The sequence below is a fragment of the Carassius auratus genome, chromosome 46 (genome assembly GCF_003368295.1).
Source record: "Carassius auratus strain Wakin chromosome 46, ASM336829v1, whole genome shotgun sequence".
NCBI lineage: Eukaryota > Metazoa > Chordata > Actinopteri > Cypriniformes > Cyprinidae > Carassius > Carassius auratus.
This window is the reverse complement of record NC_039288.1, coordinates 6,755,679-6,775,920: the sequence shown is the minus strand read 5'-3', so window position 1 is coordinate 6,775,920 and position 20,242 is coordinate 6,755,679. Positions and strand designations below refer to the sequence as shown.

At 41.5% G+C, this 20,242-nt stretch overlaps 1 protein-coding gene across 3 annotated transcripts in view; it reads right to left on the bottom strand.

Moving 5' to 3' along the window:
• Window positions 1–20,242, bottom strand: part of col23a1b (collagen type XXIII alpha 1 chain b) — a 101,372-nt gene that overhangs the window by 16,329 nt on the left and 64,801 nt on the right. For all 3 annotated transcript variants that reach the window (XM_026234496.1, XM_026234495.1, XM_026234497.1), the window contains exons 4-9: window positions 12,696–12,703; window positions 11,967–11,993; window positions 7,697–7,723; window positions 7,536–7,562; window positions 4,823–4,849; window positions 322–348 (exon numbers count right to left, since the gene is read on the bottom strand). In XM_026234496.1, the coding sequence (XP_026090281.1) occupies window positions 322–348; window positions 4,823–4,849; window positions 7,536–7,562; window positions 7,697–7,723; window positions 11,967–11,993; window positions 12,696–12,703 (143 nt within the window). The remainder of the gene's footprint in view (window positions 1–321; window positions 349–4,822; window positions 4,850–7,535; window positions 7,563–7,696; window positions 7,724–11,966; window positions 11,994–12,695; window positions 12,704–20,242) is intronic.

The window sequence follows — 20,242 nt, the reverse complement described above, 5'->3', positions numbered from 1 at the left end:
AAATGATAGTTCAAGTAGATATAGATAGAAAAGTGGTGCAATCTTCACTGGTAAATTCCTGATTTGTCAAGGCTCACGGTTTCGGTGGTGGCAGGGGTACAGTGATGGGTACCACATTGAGGTTGTAATTTGAATTTGAGTTTAACAGATTTTACCTCTGTTAACACCATAATGTAAAACTGCTAGGAGCCAAGCCCTGCCATCTGGAAGGAAATGGCTTTAATTGAATTGCAGTTCAAGAGGCATCCTCAGATCAGAACAATCAGGACAGAGAGACTTCTTTAGAGACTGAGTATGATATTAGATGTTTGTGACACTCACCCTGGGACCCATGTCTCCCTGGTCACCCTGTGGAGAGAGCAGCTCTTAGCTCTTACTTATGAATAAGTTTATTTGAAAGTATAGTGAAGTAACGTACTCGGTTACGAACATAACCTCGGTTCCCTGAGATACAGAACGAGTACTGCGTATGGGGAAAAGCTCCTTTTTTCCTCGATACTGAAGCCTTTTTTCAATAACGCAGTGCAACTGCACTGCCATTGGTTTAATCTGTAAACTTTTTTAAACCAATGACAGCGCTGCGTAGCTGCGCGAGCCTGTGGCGATGCAGAGCGCCAAAGCCCGACAAAATGGGCGGGGCGAATGGCTATATAAGCAGGCAATTGCCAGAGGAAATCAGGTCATACGACTGAAGCGACGACACTGAACCCGCAGCCTCGTGGCACGGCATATAACGCAGTACTCGTTCCGTATCTCAGTGAACCGAGGTTACGTTCGTAACCGAGTACGTTCCCTTTCGATACTTCACTCATACTGCGTATGGGGAACGAATTCAACCACGCCGTGCCACGGCATAGTAGAGTGGGCTCTAACTCCTATGGGGCACTCAAGGCCCATAGAGGAGTAACATAGAGCGATAGCTTTAACTATCCAACACGAGAGGTGTTGCTTTGAGACCGAAGACCCTTTGGTGCGGTCACCAAAGCAGACAAAAAGCTGGTCAGATTGCCTGAACGGCTGCGACCGCTCAATGTAAATTCTCAAAGCCCTCACTGGGCAGAGTAAATCCAGCTCTCGCTCACCTGACAACGGAGGCAGAGCTGAGAGGGAATTACCTGTGCTCTGAATGGCGTCGAGAGCACTTTAGGTACGTAGCCATGCCTGGGTTTTAAAATGACCTTAGAGTCATTGGGCCCAAACTCAAGGCATGCAGGGCTCACCGAGAGGGCCTGCAAATAGCCAACACGCTTGACCGATGCTAGAGCAAGTAGCAGAGCGGTTTTGAGCGTTAGGGGCCGAAGGTCAGCTGACCGCAGCGGTTCAAAGCCTAGCAACCGCCTAGCACCTCTCAAGAAACGCACAATGAGGCTGTTTCGACCCACTGATTGGCCAGCAATAGGAGCATGAAATGCTGCAATGGCTGCTACGTAAACTTTGAGTGTGGAAGGGGTGAGACCCTTTTCTAGACGCTCCTGGAGAAATGACAGTATCGGAGATACATCACACTCAACAGGGTCTTTGTTTTGTGCTAAGCACCAGTCAGCAAAGACTGACCATTTTTGGGCATAGAGGCGTCTTGTAGACGGGGCTCTTGCCTGAGCAATGGTGTGTAGCACGTCCCCGGGGAGGCTCAGAGGCTCCCATCGAGGGACCATACATGCAGAGCCCAGAGTTCTGGCTGTGGATGCCAGATTGTCCTGTTCGCCTGAGAGAGGAGGTCCCGCCTCAGGGGGATCGGCCATGGGGCTTTCATGGAAAGCCCGAAAAGCTCCGAGGACCAAACTTGGGTCCTCCAGAGTGGGGCCACTAGGAGGACTCGGTGTCTGTCTTCCCTGACTCGTCTGATGACCTGAGGGATCAGAGCGATCGGGGGAAAAGCATAAAGAAGGAGGCTGGGCCAGTTGTGGGCCAGCGCATCTGTTTCCTTTGAAAAATAAGTTGGGCAATGAGAGTTGCTTTCTGAGGCGAAGAGGTCGACCTAATGCCCATTCCAAGAGGCGCTTTGCCAGTGCGCAGAGGCGGCTGGACGAAAGGCCACCTTGGTGATTTATGTAGGACACCACTGTCATGCTGTCCGACTGGACTAGGATGTGGCGCCCTTCCAAGATTGCCTGAAAGGATTGAAGGGCTCGTTCTACTGCCAGCATCTCGAGGCAGTTGATATGGAGATGGCTTTCTTCGTGTGACCACGAACCGAAGGCTGGTCTGCCCTCGCACAGAGCACCCCAACCCAGGTTGGACGCATCTGTTGAGAGCACGGTCCTTCTGGAAACTGCCTGTAGGGGTACTCCACGACTGAACCAAACAGGGTTCATCCAAGGCTCCAGGGCTGCTAGACAGGCCTGGTTGACCCTGATGCGAAAGCAGCCGTGCCGCCAAGCATGAGGTGGGACCCAGAGTTTCAGCCAGTACTGCAAGGGCCGCATTCGTAGGAGGCTGAGCTGTAAAACTGGGGAGGCGGAAGCCATCAGCCCTAGCATCCTCTGAAAGAACTTCAGAGGGAAACAGGCTTTGTTCTTGACAGAGGCTGCGAGCTGCTGAAGTACCAGAGCGCGCTCTGGTGATATGACCGCCCTCATATTGACGGAGTTGAAAACTGCTCCCAGGAACATAATACGTTGGCTGGGGAGCAGTGAGCTCTTGGCGAAATTGACCCTGAGTCCTAGGCACTGTAAGTGGCTCAGGAGCACGGATCTGTTGTGGTCTAGCTCGGTTCGTGACTGGGCTAGAATGAGCCAGTCTTCGAGATAGTTCAGAATGCGGATTCCCATCTGTCTGATAGTGTCGGATGGCAGACCGCTGATTAGGGGCCTGAACACTGACGAGTGTGGAAGAGGAAAACTGCTCTCTTTTTGAAAATGTGAAATATTTATTGTGTTCGCCATAACAACGGCGCTTTGCGTGGACGCAACAACAGTGGGCCCAGGTCGCACAGCAGACTTCTGGGGTGGTTCTGGGGTGGTCCGGCCGCGGCGGGACTTTGCCCCTTCCTCTTTCTTCCCCAACGATCAGGAGGATTTAGAGGGCGTCGGGTCCAGCACAATCCTTTGCCGGGGGCCCTGACGTCTAGGCGGTTTAGCGCGCCTAGTGGGGCGAGCTGGGTGCTGCTCCTTAGGGGGCGCCGCCTGGGGGGTAGAAGGGGCAGGTTTGCTCTGGTGCTGAGTCGGCGCAGTCCTGGGGCGACTCGGGGGAGAGGTGGAGCGCTTGGGCAGGAAGTGTCGCATGGCTTGGGACGACTTCTGTGCTGCAGTGAAGCGTTCTGTAAACCCTTCTACCGCTGGTCCGAAGAGGCCGCATGGAGAGACTGGGGCATCGAGAAAGGCCACTTTGTCGCTCTCCTTAATCTCTGTTAGGTTGAGCCAGAGGTGGCGCTCCAGCACAACCAGGTTGGCCATGGATCGCCCGATGGCCTGGGCCGTGGCTTTCGTGGCGCGCAGAGCCAAATCAGTGGCGCTGCGGAGGTCACGGAAAGCAGGTTCACTAGAGCTAGACTCACAGGGAACGGAGAAGCTTTGCCTGGAACACCTGCAATATGGCCATGGTGTGCAGAGATGAAGCGGCTTGGCCCGCAGAAGTGTAGGCCCTGCCAGCCATGGCAGAGGTCGTCCTGCAGGGCTTGGAAGGAAGGGCTCTCTTATTTTTCCACCCCACAGCCGCGGGGGACAGAGGTGAGCAGCCACGGCCTCGTCCAGGGGCGGCAATTGCTCATAGCCCTTCTCCTGAGAGCCATCTATTGAGCTGAGAGCTGCAGAGGAAGTGCGTAGGCGGGCCGAGTAGGGGGCGCGCCATGACTTTGTCAGCTCATCATGAACCTCAGGGAAGAATGGGGCAGGTCGCTGGCGGGGGGCCTGGCGGCGTCCTGGCAGGTACCACTCGTCCAGCCTGCTGCGTGTCGGCTCTTCAGGGGGGGCCCACTCCAGATGGAGTTCCTCAACGGCCTTGGAGAGGATGCGGAGAAGCTCGGCATCCATCCCAGCTCTGGCGTCGATGGGCTCCAGTGACGGCAAGTGGGCGGGGTCAGAATCGCTGGCCCAGTCCTCCGTTTCAGAAGCCGCGAGAGACATGGAGTCGTCAAGCGGCTCGTCCTCCGATCCGCCAAAAGAGACGAGGTCGCTCGCTTCAGCCGAGGGACGCTGCTCTGGGCATGAGAAGAGGACAGGGGACGGCTCTCTCATTGGAGAGGGCGAGGCACGCCGGCGCTGAGCCGGCGTGAGCTCACCCAAATCCGGGCGCTGAGCCCCTCTTCCCCGCTGTCTTTTCCTGGCCGGCTCGCGGGAGGAAAAAGACGGGAGGGCGCGAGGGGCGGGATTACTTTCATTAAAGAAAGCAATCCACGAGCGCAGAGAGGCGAGACTCATGCTTTCACAAAAGCAGCATGAAGTCTCAGTGAGTGCAGCCTCAGCATGGGGTTTACCCAGGCAGAAAACACACTCACCATGGCCGTCGTCCTCATGCAGAGGGGCTCTGCATGTGCCGTCGCCGTTAAAACGGCGTTAGAAACGCTCTTTTAGAGCGGTGAAAACCGCTGGAAAAGCTCTTTTACGATCGCCGGATGGCGGCAGGAGATCGCTGAGAAGCGGCCGGAAGCGGGAAGCGGGCGGCCCGAGATCGGCGCTGAGAGCGGCTGTCTGCGAGTACGCCGGCGCTGCAGAAAAAAGGCTTCAGTATCGAGGAAAAAGGAGCTTTTCCCCATACGCAGTATGAGTGAAGTATCGAAAGGGAACAAGCTCAACATGCTTCAATTAATCTATCATTGTTATGACTTGATGGCTCCATAAATTGCACATTTATCATGCAGGAATGTTTTGTGGGGAGAACATACCTTCTCTCCTTTCGGTCCCGGCATTCCCTGGCAAAAGAAGAGAAAGATTCAAAGGGACAGATTAAAAATTGTTCTTAACAACGCAGACTATTTCCATTGCAAACCACAAGTCAGACCTCTTACACCCTCAGAAAAGACTGGCAGATGTTTGAGTGGTTGAAGTGTTTGAATGAATGATTGAGTAAATGAAAACCAGTATATCACAAACTATGAAAAGAAAGATATAGAAAAGTAAAGATAAAACAATGTTATGGCATTCCATTCCTGTTGACAGCAAAGATTCTGGCGTATAATTTTGAACGAGTGGACAGCTGGTTTGAGGGAATGGATGATATTATTCTGGTTTTATTCTGTACAGCGGTCTGCACAGGAAACTTAGCTGTAGACCGCAAAAACAACAAGACACTTTCTGATTATCACAGTTCCATCGTGCTCTGTGGTGTAGTGTTCACTGCAGTTCTTCAAACACTGTAATTTTGTGTGCTGTTTCATAAGTGTGAGCTTCGTCAAAAAAAAGCAATGCAGTGCTGTTGTGGTATTTTTCAAAATATGTTAAACGTGAGAGTCTTGCCCAAGTGCTGTTCATGTTGACATGGATTTGTGGGTAGTTACGAAAATGTACAGCAGGAATCTTGGAACAGTTTCTGTCACTGTTTATATTTTTAAATGGATTGGAGATTGAATAGATTTAATAGATTAGAGGGTGTTGTTGTTGGACCCAACAATGACGGCAGTAGACAAATCACTTGATTTTATCCTCTGATGCTTTGATTGTGATGGAGAAGATACATGAGATGATAGTCATTCCAACACACAGATGGAGAACATTTGCATAAGGTTGAGATGTGCATCTCTCTTGTTATGTAAAGTCATTTATACGGATCTTCTTCTCCATGTATGCCCAGTCAAAAACACATCTCTCTTTCTTTAATCTTCAATGGTCCTTCAAGTAAACACTCAACTTTTAGTCCTTCCACTTTTAGCAACAAAAAAAAAATCCTCTTGAATGTGTTTTAAACCGGTGACTCTAAACTTTGATGTAACTGGCAAAAACTGTTTGTGTTCCACTGATGTGCTTCACCAGACTTGTGTTCATTTCTGAGCAATTAATTGCTCCCATGTTTACCCTTCGAATGGGTTTTAAAAGAGGCATCAACCACGGAGGCACTGCTGGCCTCCCCCATGTAAACATATATGGGTATAAGAACATTTTGACTTAATTTGGGAAGTTAGGTGCAGAACTGGGTTCTTAGTAACTGCTAGTAAACACTGAACTTAAAGGGATACTCCACCCAAAAATATAAATTCTTTCATCATATACTTATCTTAATGTTTCAAAAGTGTTTTAGTGCCAGGTAAATAAACAAATAACAAGATTGCAAGAATAAATGTGTAATATTTTGAGAATAAAGTTAAAACTATGAGAATAAAATCGTAACAATACAAGAACAAGATCGAAATATTTTTAGAATAAGTCAATTATGGGAATAAAGTCAAAATATTTTGAGAGTATAGCCGTTATTGCACATAAAAATGGCCTGGATTGGAAGCACTGGTAACTGATTTGAATATATGTGGGATTATTAGCAGATACCATACCATGAGTTATATACTCACAGAGACAGTATGCTTGAAAATAATATTTCACGTCTTCAAATGCATTCATTATTTTTAGTGGGCCAGCCACCCAATAATATCTTTAAGCGTTGTGCTTTTGGTACTTTTAATATAAAACATTATAGTGAAATACAAACAGTTCTCTAAATATGACTTTAATCTCGTATTGCTATGACTTTTTTTTCCTTTTTTTTCTCATACTACGACTTTGATATCATAATGTTAAGCCTTTATTCTCAAAATATTATGGCTTTAGTTTCAAAATATTATGAATTTAATCTCATATTGCTAAGACTAAGTCATGACTTTATTCTCAAAATAATTTTTTGAGTTCTTCAAAGTATGACAAGAACGTGAGTAAATGATGACAGAATTTACATTTTTGCATGGAGTTTCCATTTATTTTTGATTGTTCCATTTGTTCTTAAGGCAAAACCTTAGTCACAAGACCTCTGCAATATGTAGTTGCGAAATATGATATTTAACTTTATTAATCCAATAAGCGGTCTTCAAATTTGCATAAAGAAAAGACAGTGAATTTAAGCTTTTCTTGTTATTCTTTATGGTAATAAATGATATGTATTTAAAAAACAATACATAATCGTGAAATAGAATAATATATGTATTTAAATATGTAATTCATATTCAGAAACTGTAACTAAGATAATGAGTAATAAATACTAAGAAATTTTATAATGAAAATCTTTAATGCTGCTTTCGTAAATTATTATTTAATAACGTAGGGTTACATTTAGTTAAGTTTAATATTTAGTAGTGGGTTAATTGTGACTCCACCAATTTTCACCACAACTATGCTTTTTAACTTGTGCACAGCTTTTGCATCTGGCACCTAGAGTAACCTGAGGAATTAGATCTAAACACTATTTTCCAGCATTGCACTCTTGTGAATGAGGTGATAGACTGAAGTTTACCTATGCTGTACAAACCAGGAGGTGAGGCTAGTTTATACCAGATGTTGCTGTTATGGCTTTGTTAGAAATCTTACATGTATTACAAACTGGCCAATGAGTCCATGACAGAATTACACAACACACAATAATACAGATGCTTTCAGCTTGAAAAAAAAAAAACCTACCTGGCTGCCATTTGGACCTGGAGGTCCCTATAACAAGAGAGAAATTATTATTACTATTATTTCATTTTTACAGCTTAATAAGCAGTGTGTTACAGGGTGTTAAACTCATCAGCCTACAGATGACTGGAGTTGTACTTACAACTCGATGATGTTGTACTTACAGGTTTACCATCCATACCCATTGGACCCTGAGAGAGAAAGAAACAGAAAAAGACTCAAATGAGTTTTTAAGGTTATGTACTTGTACATTCGATTTAAATTTTCTACTTCGATTATTTCTTCCCAATAGTGATTTGCATCTGAGTAAAATGGCTATTTGAATAAGGCCGGGTGGGGACTTGGTCCTATACATCGGATGTTTTTTGGATGGAGGCAGATCTAAATGCAAGCCTGCTGTTGATTGTAAGAAAGAGGTGAGGTTTAAGCAGATTCAATGTCTAGAGATGTCCGGCATACATCACCAGAGAGAAGTCTGTCATTGCACTTATGACGTTTTTATAAAAAATGATGATGAAAAAAAAAAAAAAAAAAGTGACATGCATGGATTAATCGTTCACAATAAAACCAATACCATACAGGTAAGCTTTGATGGATTCTTAAACCATTATATTTTTGTAATAATAAATACCGTATTTTTCGGACTATAAGTCGCACCTGAGTATAAGTCGCATCAGTCCAAAAATTTGCCATGATGAGGAAAAAAACATATAAGTCGCACTGGACTATAAGTCGCATTTATTTAGAACCAAGAACCAAGAGAAAACATTACCATCTCTATGTCTTCAGTGTAGACTACAGGAGCACTGAGCGGTATAGAGCGCCCTTTCGCGGCTGTAGATGGTAATGTTTTCTATTGGTTCATTTCTCTTGGTTCATTTCTCTCTGTTCATGTCAAATTAAATTTGATAAATAAATCGCACCTGACTTTAAGTCGCAGGACCAGCCAAACTATGAAAAAAAGTGTGACTTATAGTCCGGAAAATACGGTAGTGGACCCATCATCACTGGCTTCATTAATCTCGAACTTAAGGATAGGAAGTCGCTGTCAACTGCATTGAAATTTTAGTCTCTGACCTGTCAAAAATATAATACAACATACTTAACAAAATGTGAACGTTCTCTGATCAAAAAACCATATAGGAATCTTTAAGATTACTTACAACAGAACAGCAACACCTTTTATGGACGCCTGTTTCATGAACAGAGGTAATTCTGAATTTGCTATGACAATCTGCCACTTCTGAATCAGCTACTATAAGAGTGTTTTGTCATTAGTTTAGGTATTTGCTACTGAATCTTCAAATGCGGTGTTTTGCACATTTAAGAGAGACGGGGCATAGAGGACCTACAAAAATGTACAGTATTTTTTTTTTTTTTTTTTTTTACATTAAATCTTATCAACATGATTTTATTCTGAATCAGGGAATGCATACAATAGATCTGTCTGTCTTGGTCTGGTAATGTGAGCTTGTACTTTCACAATGGACAAGTGACAAGAGAGCATGTTGCACATGTCAGTCTATTCTGCGTAATGTAGAAGAAACGGATGACTGGTGTGGTGATGGTTCTGAGTGCGGTTGGAAATCCGGCAAGGGCCACATGTGGTGCAGTCTTGCACACGGTTCAGTTGGAGCAGCTCTCTTGTTATGCTTGGAGAGACTTCACACAGGGCTATATTTCCCAGTTGATCTTTATGCGGAGAGGAGGCTGCCAATGCATGCTAATGATCGCATCTGGATTGCGATGGCCTGTCAGGGAGGCTTCAGACAACTAATGCCTCTTTTAAAAGCAAAGCTATTGGAAAGAACAATTACTCTCTGTTCTGTACGAGTTGTGTAGGTGTAGAGGTTAAACAATTTGAGAACAACTTCTTTTATATATATCTATATGCACTGCGTGCGTGAACGCGCTAATGATGTATTCTGTCAGCACGAACAGGGTGCATAGAGGTATGCAGATACATACGCTGGTAGGAAAGCTATTTAAAATGCTTGGACCAAGTGTTTTGATTGGACTTACATTTCGTCGTCCTACACCTTTGACAGAATATATAAATATATAAATACAGATAAATACATTTAGACCATTTAACTTAATGATTGGTATCAGGATGTGAAGAGACTTTCAACCAGTATAACAAAAAATGTTTCTGAAGACAATCACATATTGCACCTTTAAATTAGCTTATCTAATATTGATAATTGGAACTAATCTTTCTGAGGTTCATGTTTAATAGGTAGGTTATGAATACAGATAGATTATCTGCCTGTGTTATTATATATAATTATATATGCATACAATTTTCAATCCCATTATATTTATATATATATATATATATATATATATATAAATATAATGTATATAATGTATAATGCACCAAGTAAAAGACCAGATTGATTCAAAGATATAAGAGATATGGAGAGTGTTTCCCATACAAAGAAGTAACTTGTTAAATTAACCACCATAGTATGATTCAGTGTTGGAGAAACAGACTAGCTAGTCTCAATTTTGTCGCACCTCTTGACATTTGAACCGTGTTGGTTAGGAATGCTTAGCCTCACTACGTCAGACTTCGTACTTGCGCTCAATTTTAGATCTCTTCTGTACTCTGTCTTAGATAGCGACCTATCTCCCAGTTTTCCTCCGGCTCTAAAACAGCCGGCCAATCAATGAACAGAGAGTGGGCTGAGAGCCGTGACGTAGACGCTAAGTGCTGAATTTAGGTTTGTAGTTTAGGTTAGGGAAAATGAAAACGACAGCAGACACAGAGACACGGGATGCTATTCGCTCTGTTGCGGAGAATATTCCCGCCATTTGCCAACTGAAGCCCTTAAAGGAAGAGTGTTTGTTTCACATTTTGAATGGAGGTGAAGTTGTGGCCCTACTCCTGAGTCCTGACAGGTTTTAGGAAAAATTTAATTTATCAACTGTTACCGATCGTTAGCGAGAAACTGGGGAGGCAAAAGTACGGCAGGGCGATAATTGTGATTGTAAACTGCCATGTTCCATCAGGTATTTTGCTTGATGGTTATGTTTTCGCAGCATTCCTGTGTTCACAGTGGAAGTTCGAGGCGGCTGTGCCGGCGAATAACACACGTCATAACCAAATATTATGTGATTGGCTTAAGAGTAAACCAATGATTTTAAACTTCAGACAAGCGCCCCCCACGAGAAAGAAAACGCTTGTCAATTATGCCCTTCCAGACTCTGTCTACGAAGCAAAGCGGAGTAGCAGAGTTTGGTATTACCAGGGTAAGAAATGCTGTTAATGTTGGATAATTGCTGTAAATAACATAACATATGAGGACTGCTTCGCTATGTGTGTTCTCTGTTATTTTACAGGTTTGTTTAATTTACCCAGGGATTCCCCTTTGGTACCAGAGTACAGTATGTATGCTAAAAATGTTGCGTTAATTCTATTATATTAAAAGACAGAATGAAATTTAGGTATGGAATTAAAGATATAGATTTTACTACATGTTAGCTTACTTATTTTGCGCAAGCACAGGATTCAATCACACAACTTTGCTGCTTACGGAGATTTGTTGGAACCAGGGGCATACATTTTGTCTAAGAGCAGGGGGGCGGGACAATAAACAAAATTTTGAACGGGACACAAATAACAGCTAAAATTTTACTTCTAAGGTAATTTGTAACTAGTATTAGTGCAACAGGGAGACCATGCCAAATTACCAAAACTAGTCCAATCGCATTTTGAGGGGGGTTCCCCAGTAAAAAAAAAAAAAAATCATGTTAAGGGGGATAAAATACACATTTTTCATTGTGTTTGTCTGGTAAAATTTTCTACCTTTATAGGAGTCGCTTCAACCCGTGGACATGAAAAACTTGTGTCAACAGTGTTAAAGTAGCCTAATTTGGGCTTTTCCACAAAAATGAGGTGATGTACAAGAGGAAAGCAGGCATTTGGACCAAAGCACTGTGAGAGACTCAAAATGTTTCGAAATGTAAAACCGATTTTTGCCCCTTTTGCGTTTGTGATGTGTTACTACTTACAGTTATTTAAAGTATAAAAGATTATTTACAATACACAGCATGGTTTTTAATCATATTTTTATCAGATGGTTCTGTCCACCCCCCCCCCCCATCCCCATTTCTGAGTATGGTTGGAACTATGGATTCAGGAAATCATTCATCTATCTTGGTAACGAAAGTTGCCACCATAGTTGGCTAACAATACTTTTAGGAAACACACCCAAGGTTTCTTCTGGTAGTTTAAACCCAACCCAAATGGCACCAGCAGGCTTTGTTAGCAATAATTTACCAATATGTCCAGTAGGTGGCGCACTATGACACTTAAAACTGCCTGTTAGCAGAGGTTTACATGAGACCCCTAACTTGTTCTCTGGGAACTTGTGGTTAAAGCAGATGTGATCAGTTGATCTGTGAGTGTACAACGGGAGTGACAATTACCGGGTAGCCATCTCGTCCTGGAGTGCCCTGTTCGGATTTAATAAAGAAAAAGAAACAGTGTAATTAAAAACATAAAAAACATCATATCTGAATTTAAAACAAAACAAAAACAAGTCTGTTTACATTCCGAGCCCCCAAAATATACACAAGAATGGACATTATTAAAGTGCTCCATATAGTATTGTTGCCATTGTCTTCAACAGTCCATTTGCAATACATAAACACAGCTTATGTGACAAATAGCTCATAAAAATGGAATGTGTTTGGGGCAACCAGACATGTTTACACACTCTTCTCCTTTATTATTGTGGCTTTCTGCTCATGTTGAGAAATGTGATGCAACCACAGCAATAAAAGCCGCTGTGCTGCTTCATTATTGCTATGATAAGGAGGATTTTATACATACTCTTCAGCATGTACTAGTGTTTACTATGCATTTTTTGTGAAGGCATGAAGAGATTTGAATCAGCTGTTGGATTTTTTAAAAGGCATGCATGATTATTACGATACAGGCGGTCAGGATGTATGCCAGACAGTGAAAAATGGAGTGTGATCAATTCAGAAACTGTCTCCTGGAACATATATCCTCCATTCCATCTTATCTCACCTTATTTTGCAGTCTATATCAAGGTTGCAAAGCCATCATGGCATGCCATACTGTATCTGCCCACCTCCAAACCAACTCACATTTGTTCTGAATTAAAGCCTCAGAGATAACAGGGTACTTACTGGAATTCCTGAAACAAAGAAAAACACACAGTTGTATGTAACATTAACAACTATTTGTGGCACTGAAGAGCAATCATGTGCAAGACATTAATGATTTATTAATAAAATTTACAATGATTAATATGTTGTCTCGTTTCTGTCAACTTGAGGAATTAAATTCATGTTCATGCATGTGTGTTTAGACGCCAGAATTGATGAGGTCAGTGTGTACATACAAACACAACGTTCCAGTATCTGCACAAGAAGAAACCTGGCTTTGGCTCATAATATTGATCAATCAAAGGACGGCGACAGATAAAAATGGACACTTGTTTCTTTATTATTCTGAACAACTCCAGATTTGGCAAAAGTCTGTGTGTGATTAAAGACAGTGGATAGGTGGAACACCTCTGAGCAGTGCCAATAGGAAAGAAAAACAGGTGCAGGGCTTAACCATATGCATTTGAAAGGACTTCAGATTTTTACTTGCCCTGCTGCAAAAACACACACACACCAACACACACACACACACCAACACACACACACACACACACACACACACATATATATATATATATATATATATATATATATATATATATATATATATATATATATATATATATATATATATATATATATATATATAATGTCTTTATTGTCACTCTCATAATGTTATATATATAGGCATGTATAATGTAAAAAAAAATAATGAAGGTTCTTTTGAATTTTCTATTCATCAAATAATCCCCATTTACCATGTTTTGTAACAAAACTTGCTAAACAGCAAATCTGTTCATCAATATACAAGTATGAATGATTTCTGAAGGATCGTGAAAATTTAGCTTTAAAAATGGGAGAACTCTGTAATTAATTTCTATAGTTACATCTAAAATTAAACTGTTGACCTTACAGTACCTCTACCCCTTTAACTTAACTATACCACCAAACCTGCCCGGACCATACCCATATCCAACCTCAGTAGCAGAAAGTTTTTCCAATTCAACATGAACACAATAGATACATTGGTAACACTTTAGAATAAGGTTCCATTAGTGAATGTTAGTTAACTACTTTCGTTAACATGAACTAAGCAAGCACAATCCTTCTACAGCATTTATAGTTCATGTTAATTTCAACATTTACTAATGCATTATTTAAATCAAAAGTTGTGCTTGTTAACATTAGTTAATGCACTGTGAATTACCATGAACTAACAATGAATAACTGTATTTTCATTAACTAACATTAACGAAGATGAATAAATACAGTAATAAATGTATTATTCATTGTTTGTTCATGTTAATTAATACATTAACTAACATTAACTAATGGAACCTTATTCTAAAGTGTTACCGATACATTTGTACTAGGGATGTCAAAGATTAATCGATGATCGATTAATTGTCGATACAATCTATTAAAGCTATCGATGGTTGATTAACCTTTTTCATTTTAGGATGCGTGCGGCTCATGCGCACTCAACACTTGCGAGCAGCTGATGGTAAATAGTCAAACTTTGAGCTCTGTATACGTTCTGTGTCTCTTTCTCTCTCTCTCTCTTTCTCTCTCTCTTTCTCTCATTCAGCTCAGCTCAAACAATAAACTGTTCAAATTATACACTTATTTTCACATAGCTATGAGAAGCGTTACACATGGATGCGCGTGCCGTTGCCATACTGTATTAAAGCTTTAATCAGGATAAAATCGTATATATAAAGCGAACATAGTTTTTACAAATAACAGTGTATCTAAGAGTATGAGACAACAACAAACAAAAAACAGGCCTACCATGAAAAGTCATGCTTGCACAGGTTCTGCACGATCATCTTCACTAATGTCCTATTGCTTATCCAAACTGATAAGCAATATTAACAATGCCGTTGTTTACAATACAACCGGTGAGGTTTAGACGTGCACTAGAGGCGGTTTAGCCAGTCACAACAAACTGGGCTAGCTAACCAATCAGATCCCATTGCCTATTTCTGAGGGAGGGGTTTCATAAAATCAGGAAATGTTCAGCACGTTTCTCAGAGAAGGGACAGAGTGGTGTGGAATAAAGGTAAATTATGTGAAAAATTATTATTATTATTATTATTATTATTTTAAACAAAGCATTAACACGTTTAGACTGCACCCCATAAACACAGTCAAGCCTAGAAAAAAAAACAGTGAACCAACCCTTTAAGCCTTCTTAGTTTTTAAAAAGAATAGTTCTAGTTGAGCTTTGCACATAGTGGGAGGCTCTGCTGTAACATAGATATGTTGCACCTAGAATGCCAAAATGTTCCCAAACTCTACAAAAATACATGTTTAACGGTGCTCATTTGGAGCCGACTTAATAGATTCAGCAGTCTGTGAATCTAAAGAATCCTTAACGAATTCATGCAATCCAAAGCATTCCAGTAGTGTGGGAACGATGCTGGTGGCCAAAAAAGCATTATTGTGAAATAATTTATTCTCATTAATGCGATGGTCTGCAATCTACCATGATCAGTTTTGATTCAATGACAAGTGATTTCAGCTATACAAAATCATGTATACACAATGCCGAATCATACTCTCGATGGAAAATGGTGAAGTCAAGCTCCTGCAGTAACCCAAGTGTTAAAAGGATCACAAGGACATCTGGGTTGTTATTTCCTATGCTGCACAGCTTCCCTCCTTCTTGATCAGTGCAATGAACATAATGCACAAGACACTCATTGGGGTGCCTCTCTGCTCTGATGCCTGAGGAGTGTGATAGTAGGAGTGGAATGTGACACTGAATGGATCTGGAGACAGAAGCGGTGCTGGGAGGATCCAGACCTTCCCTGCACAGGATCAGACAGCCAAGTTAACAAGCCATAACTCCGACAAATGGCCACGGTGATAAGAGTGCTTTCAGTCACATGACCACAAGGGCAATTTGATCCTGTCATTGTGAATAGAGGAAAGGAGATTCCCACTGTGTCAAGTCCAGGTCACCCAAAGCCCTGCAGCAGGAGGGCAGCTTTTTATGAACACCAGGGTGTGTGTTTTGGAGGTTGTCAGTCCTCCCATCAACCTGCCAAAGTCATCACACACAGAACAAAGACACAATTCTTCTCATCTGATAATGTGTTTGAAAATCTCTGTATAAAGCGTGCACGGGGTCTGTACTTGTTGTCATGTAGTTAGTGCACTATATGTGCTTTGAGATCACTTCCAGTCTTTGCATGCCGAGCATGATGTGATGAATTTGGTCCATTAGTATTTATCTTGCATGATAATATACATGAATACAACAGTAAAACTGAAAATGAGGATGAGAAGATGAGACTTCTCACCAAATGTACTGCACCACCAGAGCAGCGGCCCCATGGCAGAAAAAACAAAAAACATCTCCCTTATCTACTCCCACCACTTACTCAATAGTTAATCAGAAATGGGCCATTATGTTACACAGAAGGTTTCCAGATACAAAACAATCCAATTTATATCCACATATGAGAGACTATAAAAGTGGTTTAATTGACCAGAAATGTCAGTAAGCACAGCTGCACAATACAAAATTGTGTTCAAGCCTGGTTTGCCTGATGTATGACTTCATGACCTCCCAGACGGAACAAACTTTAGGAAGCTGTTTTTCTTATGCTTAGATATATAACCAGTCTTGTTATGAAATATCTATCAAGTAGATAACTAGCACAGCATAAATTATGCACGCTAGTTATTTAGCTTAGCAAGAACATGCAACAATATTACTACTACTACTACTAATAATGTGTGATAATATTATTAAAATAGATTTGGTTAATAAATTAGTTCAGAGGACATAATTAATATATTAGATAAGTTTCTTCAGCCTAATAACAAAATACACACACCAACTCGGTATACCAGGTCGGATCCCTTTTTGCCTTCAGAAGCACCTACATTTTTTGTGGCATAGATTTGGCAAGGTCCTGGAAACATTCCTCAGAGATTTTTGCTAATATTTGGACATAAGAAGGATGGTTTGCTAGCCCATTTATAGCGGGGCTATAGCGATTAGCTTCATAAACTGTACACAAATTTGTTGTTCCCAACCACATTCTTGGAGGTCCCCCAACACAGCAGGTTTCCCATAGCCGCGTTTCCATTGCCGGGCCAAAAACAGGCATGCTAGTGTGTGCCAGGGCCAGTCGCGTCTCCACTGTCACTTCCGGTGCTTGATCGTGCCTCGTCTGTGCTTACTCGGGGCCAACGGTACTGGTTTTTTGTCCCAACGAAAACCTTGGGGCAAAGCGGGACATCTGGGGCTAGAGGAGTGGTTATGATCAAAGGCAGAGTTTCTCCGTGTCTGGAGGGCATCAGAGCCATGGATCATTTCATAAAGCTAACAGTTATAACACCAGAATGAAAAAAAAAAATTCAATTCAATTTTGTTTTATAAATTGAGCTCAAAACTCACTTTCAGTCAGCAGCGAGGGTTTGAAATAACTTGATCCGATGTGGATTATAATCACCATACAAGGCAGAAATATTTATGAGCAATGCAAAATTGGAAGCCGAGGCCTAATGGTTAGACAGTTTGATTCCTAACCCTAAGGTTGTGGGTTTGAGTCTCGGGCCAGCAATACGACGACTGAGGTGCCCTTGATCAAGGCACCGAACCTCCAACTGCTTCCGCTGCAGCATAAATGGCTGCCCACTGCTCCATGTGTGTGTACACTTTTGATGGGTTAAATGCAGAGCACGAATTCTTAGTATGGGTCACCATGCTTGACTGTATGTCATAAAAATAGAATAGGCCTAATGGTTTTTGTTCAGGAGCTTTTTTTTAAATATAGAAATCATCAATCTTTCTAAATGTGATGTATATAGGATACTGGGACTACAAATAAATAGAAACAGACTCGACTGAATAAGCAGGCAATGTTCATAACGCTTTATTTCTGTGTAATTTTTAATCCTGATTAAGTTAATTCATTATGATCAATGTAACACTTATTATAGTAAAACATGGCTACTTTTGGATTTAGTTATTTCTCAAAGCATGCAAACAAACGTCCACTTTTATCATGTTCGTTTTGTGATTGTGTTCCAGTGACTTATTTCTTATTAGTTTTCTGATAACTTCTATTTGTTGGGGAAATGAAGGGGTTGCATGATGATGTTCCTGAGAGGCATGTAAAGGGCAGATTCTGGCCCGACAGTGGAAACGCAGCTCATGTCTCCTTAATCAAACACACCTGATTCAGATCAACTCATTAGTAGAGACTCCAAGACCTAAAATGTGTGTGTCAGAGAAATGAGAGATGCAAAATTTGCATGAACGAGGTTGGGAAACACTGAACTAGAGTAAGGGAAGCACAACTCAGGAAATGAGAGCATGTGAATGCTATGTACAGGTGCTGGTCATATAATAAGAATATCATCAAAAAGTTGATTTATTTCCCTAATTCCATTCAAAAAGTGAAACTTGTATCTTATATTCATTCATTATACTCTGACTGACACGTATATTTCAAATGTTTATTTCATTTAATTTTGATGATTATAACTGACAACTTACGAAAATCCCAAATTTCAGAAAATTAGAATATAACTTAAGACCAATACAAAAAAAGGATTTTTAGAAATATTGGCCAACGAAAAAGTATGAAGATGAAAAGTATGAGCATGTACAGCACTCCTTTTGCCTGAATTACTGTAGCAATGCGGCGTGGCATGGAGTCGATCAGTCTGTGGCACTGCTCAGGTCTTATGAGAGCCAAGATTGCTCTGGTAGTGGCCTTCAGCTCTTCTGGATTCTTGGGTCTGGCATATCGCATCTTCCTCTTCCCAATACCCCATAGATTTTCTATGGGGTTAAGGTCAGGTGAGTTTGCTGGCCAATTAAGAACAGGGATACCATGGTCCTTAAACCAGGAAGCTTTGGCACTGTGTGCATTTGCCAAGTCCTGTTGGAAAATAAAATCTGCATCTCCATAAAGTTGGTTATAAAAATCCCAATTGATACCCAACCCCATAGTGAACTCATTCTCATGTTCAAGAAACCAGTTTGGGATGATTTGAGCTTTGTGACTTGTTATCCTACTATAAGTAGCAATCACAAGATACCATGGTCATACAAAATGGTCATAAAGGTAAGGACATACACAGGTACACTAGGGGTTCCCAAACCTCTCCGAAGTACCCCCAGCACTGCAATTTTGTATGTCTCCCAATAATCTGACCACTTCAGGTCTTGCAGTCTCCACTAATAAGCTGATGAGTTGGATCAGGTGTGATAGATGAGGGAGACGTACAAAATGTGCAGTGCAGATAGTACTCCAGGACAGGTGTGAGAACCACTGCCCCACACCATTACAACACCAGCACTATGCTGAACTGTTGATACAAGACAGGATGGATCCATGCTTTCATGTTGTTTACACCAAATTCATTTAAATGTCACAGCAGAAATCATGACTCCTCACACCAGGTAACATTTTACCAGTCTTCTTACTCAGATCTGCCCATGTGGCACGAACAACAATGCCATGTTCAAAGTCACTTAAAAAAAAGTATCACCTCTCTCCTAAAAATATCTTATAAACTCAATCAGTTGTAACTAATCACCTTCTCAATGGCACACAAAGCCATCTGACTTTCAACTGTGATCAGTTGTGGTCATTTTGATTTGCTCATCATGAAAAGTGTTTCCTTGAGCATTTCAGCACTTGGCGTTGCAACTGAAGAAAAAAATCTACTATGGATGGCAAGGCACTGTCAAAAGATCTTCAGGATAAAGTTGTGGACAGTCAGGAGATTGATACAAAAAAAAAATGTCAAAGGCTTTATCAATGCCTAGAAGCACAGTAAAGTCTATTATTAAGAAGCAGACGTTATTTGGTTCAACACAGACCCTCACTGGATCAGGATGTCACTCCAAACTGGATGAAAGTGCCGGGAGAAAACTGGTTATAGAGGCAACCAAGAGGAATACAGCAGCTCTGAAGCAGTTACAGGAATTTATGACAAAGAGTGGTCATCGTGTGAATGTGACAACGATATCACAAATTCTCCACAAATGTGGCTTATATGGGAGCATTGCAAGAAAAAGACACTCCTACAACTGAGCTCTGCCAAAACTCACCTTCTGAGGCAGACGAGATTAAAGTTACATTATTTGGCCTCAACACCAAACGATATGTCTGACGGAAATAAAACAGTGGAGGGACTGGAGAACTTGTCAGAATAGAAGGAAAAATGGATGGGCAAAATACTGTCACATTCTTGAGGAAAATCTGCTGCCCTCTGCCAGAAAGTTGTCAATAGGAAGAAGATTTACTTTCCAACATGACACTGACCCAAAGCACACAGCAAAACTAACCGCACAGTGGTGGAAAGAGAAAAAGGTGAATGTCCTTGCAAGCCCAGAATTAAACCTCATTGAAAATCACCATCAAGTTTAATTGAACTTGAGCAGTTCTGAAAAAAAGACTGGGCAAATATTGCAAAGTCTGAATGTGCAAAGTTAGTAAAGATAGACATATAACAACAGACTATGTCTTTTGTTTCTTGAACCAGTAGCCTAATGCCAGTGTGTGTTTCTAATAAAGTGGGGCAATTCCAAATTT